Raw genomic sequence first — 4493 nt, forward strand, 5'->3', positions numbered from 1 at the left:
CCTGTTGCTTGTTTCAGGGTTTTTTAAATTTATTTTTTGTTTTCTTGAACTATTCTTTTAAAGCGGGAATTTAACATTACTCCTGACTACCAAGCGAACCAAAATTTAAGTCACCCCTGAATCCCCTGGGGCTGTGCTACTCACTGACGTGTCTTTGGGCAGTAGAATTATAGATGGGCTGATCCATCAATGAAATGCTCATAACTGTACCTGAAATGCAACAGGAAAAAGCAGCTGTTTCTTTCCTAATTCTTACTATTGTCATTTTTCCTCTTCTTCTTTAGTATGTTTGTCACTCTCTTGTGACCCGCTATTTCCGGGGTGCCTTCATGGTCGAAGCAGACTTTGTGCTGTTGAAGCTAGAGAGGTGAACAGAGTAAGTCTGATTCCCTGTGAGGACTTCTCTGTTAACATCCACCCCTTGACGCTCATAATATGACCTTATGCAGTAGCGAGCGCCGTAAAAACTCTACTAAAACGAAAACTCATTCCTGATTACGATTTCTCTCTTCCCTTCAGCGAGTACGGGACAAGTCCACGGCACAGGTGTTCATCATAACCCTGGCGATCATCGATCTGTTCACCTGCATGGTCATCATCCCGTTCACCATGTTCGTGGAGTACACCGAGTACGACATCAAGTTCGACTTCCTGTGCAAGCTCTATCACTTCCTCATCACCTCCAAGATCCCGCTCTCGGCTTTCATCATGGTCGCCATCGCTTTCGAGCGGTATTTCTGCATCTGCCACCCGCTGAAGAAGATTATCAACCTGACCAGAGCGCGTATCATCGTGGTCTGCTTATCCCTGCTCTCTTGTCTCTTCGGCGTGATAACGTCTCTGTTTTACGGCGTTTATCAGATCGTCGATCGTGTGGACAGTCGGAAGATAGACCAGGTGATGGGTACAAACTTTACCAAGTCTGTCGCAGACTTGGACAGTATCGTCATGACAGACGACAGCGGTGCGCTCTACGACGATCTCTACCGGAAGCTCATCGAGACTCTCCGCGAAAAGAACTACACACTAGCCTTCGGGAACAATAACTCGCTTCCAGTGACTCACGAAGTGGTCTACATCGGCATCTGTAGCCCCTCACGCGTGCTGCTGAGTGGGACGATGTTCCACGTGTACCAGCGAATGTACACAGCTGTGTACCCTATGTGCCTCATCACCGTCATGGTGCTGTACCTCATGATCTACCGGTTCATGTGCCACAGACGCTCCAGGAAGCTCCAACAGAAGCTCATCATGTGCTCTTACGTCAACGGGGACGGCACGTACGAGAACACGCGACTGGTGAGCAGCCCGAGTCTTGGCGAGTCGCGGAAAAACTCGAGAGCGAGAAAACTTTCCGAGGAAGAGCAGAAGAGAGAGTTCGCCAACTCTTTCATGATGCAGACAGCGCCCAGCAGCATGACATCGCCGCAGATCGAGCTGATGGTCATGCTGACGTCAGAGGACGCTGCTGAGACCAAGTCTTCCAGGCCGCCCGTCATCTTGGACGACGTGCCCAGAGTTATGACGTTGCGGGAGACGTCGCTGCGAGCAGAAGTCCGGAGCAGGATGAGCAGTAGTCCCACGCCAACCACCGCATCCTTCATCACAAACCTGGACGGAAATGAAAACGCAGACGACGACAACGCCTCCATTATTCTAAACAGCTCCGGAAACGGCGTCATCAACAACTTCAACAACAGAAGCAACAACAACAATAACAACAACAACAACGACGACAACAACGACGACCACCACCATCACCACACCAACGGTGGTCACCACAATAGCATCCCCAACCACCACCACCTGCAACATAACCACCACTTAAACAACAGCACCAGCAGCAACCACGATACCAACTATCAATCTCCTTTCAGCGCTCCCGATAGCGTGGACACATCGCAACAACAACAAAATCAACAACAACAACAACAACTACAACAACAACTACAACAACAACTACAACAACAACAACAAGGACAAGGCAGACGCCACTCGCACTACCCGGACCAACAAAAGTACCACTGGCACAAGAACAGAGACTCGGTTAAACGCTACAAGTGCAAAAGTCGCCGCAAACGCTCCCACCACACAGCGGCTGGCTACGAGGCGGATCGGCTGCGAGAAGAGAACCGGGCAGCCAACGCCAAAACGGCACTCATGCTGTTCACAGTAGCCCTGGTGTTTATCGTGGCCTTTGTCCCCGCCTGGATCATGGCGCACAGACTCATCCCGCCCAATCTGGTCATCTTCTATCTCTACTTCAGCTACAACGTGGTCAACCCTTTCATCTACGCCTTCATGAACCACATCTTCAAGGATTACATGAGGAAGATGTTCATGTGTAAAGACATTAGTGGACTCAGGAGGTCTTGAAGCGTTGGGCACTGTGTTGTGGGCATGTTATTTGCTAGGGTTTTGTGTGTGTGTGTGTGTGTGTGTGTGTGTGTGTGTGTGTGTGTGTGTGTGTGTGTGTGTGTGTGTTTGTATTAATTTGTGTGTTTGTTTGTGTGGGTTTTTTTTGGTAAAAACAGAAGTTGCGTATGAGGTCCTGAAGCATTAGATACTGTGATCTTGTCATATTATTTGCTACGATTGTTTGTGTTTTGTATTATTTTTTGTTTGTTTCTTTGTTTGTTTGTTTTGGTAAAAGCGATGCATTGCGTATGATTTGTTTTGTGGCCGGAGGTTTTTAAGAAAAAAACAAATATCATCATTGTTTCAGACAGAAGGATTAGGGTAGGGTGTGTTATAGATGACCCTCCCCACCCACTCCCCCCCCCCCCCCAAAAAAGACGGTTTCGTATAATTCGTTACGTGAAGGGAGCGTTCTTAGTAAGAGCAATTAATATAAGGTAACGTTGTGAAATCAGACCCCCGTCAAAACAATGAAATAAAACAATGCGGCATTTTTCTCGGTGTTGATAATTTAGGTCAAATTTTCTATTTATAGTGCAACACTTTTTTATGTCCTTTTAAAAACGCATTTCTTAGTAGATGTTTCGGAGAAACGTTTATTAAAGGCTCGAAATTTGTAAATGTCCACTTTCCAAGGACTCTCAAGCTTAAAAGTCACTACACTTTGGCGGCCAGTTTTTCGCTAGCTTTACCTCTCATACCAGACGACCCCACCTTCTTCAATCATCTGGACTTAAATTCAAGACTGAGGGGGTGGGGGGGGGGTTGCCAAGTGCAAGGCAAATGAACATGCTTTAAGATTATATTAATAACTCTATAAGCCCAAAAATTGACGAGCGCCTGATTTCATCGCGTCGTGACCCAAATATCATCATTATTTCAGACGTGAGGGTTGTGTGTGTCATTGATAACCCCTCTCCCCTCACCCCCCCCCTTTTCCCCACCACCACCAAATTAAAGCCCAGTAAGAATGTTGAAAACGATGACGTCAACGAAGAAGGAGAAAAAAAAATCCCCAAACCCCAAGAAACCAACAAAAATTAGAGCAGCTTCAAATAGAATAAGAAGCAGAAGATACGTACGTGCTAGGATGTCAGAGAACAATCTGAAAAGGTCACACCTGGGACTGGAGCCGTTATAGTCACCAAAAAAAAGTGTTTCCATCTTGACAGAAAATCCCGCCTTTTTAATAAGTCGGGCATGCTAGCTAATCATTACCTCCCCTTTTCTGCCAGACAGGGAGTCACGAAATATATAATACGGCCATGTTCCCTTGTCGTGGGCACTGAGTCGTAAAAAATTATCTTTGAATTTTCCGTGTCGGAAGCCAGATCCAGAGCCAAATGGAGAACCAGTAATGGCGTATTTCCTGTCAGCCTTTACAGACAGAGCCACGTATGTCCGCGACAGAACAATTGGAACCAGAAAATGTCACACAATGATAGAAAGATGGCCTCATGATGATGACGCTGATGCCAAAAGTGACTCGTGAACTAACTTGAAACTACAGTTAATTGAATGAGGTGAAGTTCTTCATCTTTTACACAACGCATCAAGGAAGCCACATACATGGGTCTTGCAGCTGAACTAGAATGAAATGTAAAGCGTGCTGACAAAATGAGTAACTTCTCGGATTCAAGCTTTATAGAAATAGATACATCACGCTTACAGGTGAAGTTTTTACAATTTATAAGTAAAAGATAGTAAAAGAAAGGTTATAGTTAAAGGATATGACATAAATAGAAATTCTACAAATTTGACCTTAGTGTCGAATTTTGGCCAATATCTCCATTTGTAGATTGCGAGAAGTAACTCATTTTGTCAGCGCGCCTTACAAACATCAGCTGGAGATGGGCTGGGGGGTGAATGTGAATATATATTCAAAAATTCCAGCAGTGATGACGGTGGTGATTCCGAAAGTGACTCCTGAACAAACTTAAAAACTAGAAAGGTCAGGTCAATAATAGTGTACCGCTACAGTTAACTATTTAACTAACATGAGGTTCTTCATCTTTTACACAACGCACCACGGAATCCACATGGGTCTTGCAGTTGGGCTAGAAAGAAATATCGGG

General features: G+C 45.4%; 1 protein-coding gene across 1 annotated transcript in view; it reads left to right on the top strand.

The window, feature by feature from the left end:
• The window catches only part of LOC106012828, a 2881-nt gene extending 185 nt beyond the window's left edge, over positions 1-2696 (top strand). Inside the window, exon 2 of the mRNA XM_035971864.1 lies at positions 520-2696. Coding sequence (XP_035827757.1) covers positions 520-2376 — 1857 coding nt within the window. The 3' untranslated portion in view covers positions 2377-2696. The remainder of the gene's footprint in view (positions 1-519) is intronic.
• Positions 2697-4493: the final 1797 nt, after the last annotated feature.

Source organism: Aplysia californica, unplaced genomic scaffold, assembly GCF_000002075.1.
Source record: "Aplysia californica isolate F4 #8 unplaced genomic scaffold, AplCal3.0 scaffold00523, whole genome shotgun sequence".
NCBI classification, from domain to species: Eukaryota; Metazoa; Mollusca; class Gastropoda; order Aplysiida; family Aplysiidae; genus Aplysia; species Aplysia californica.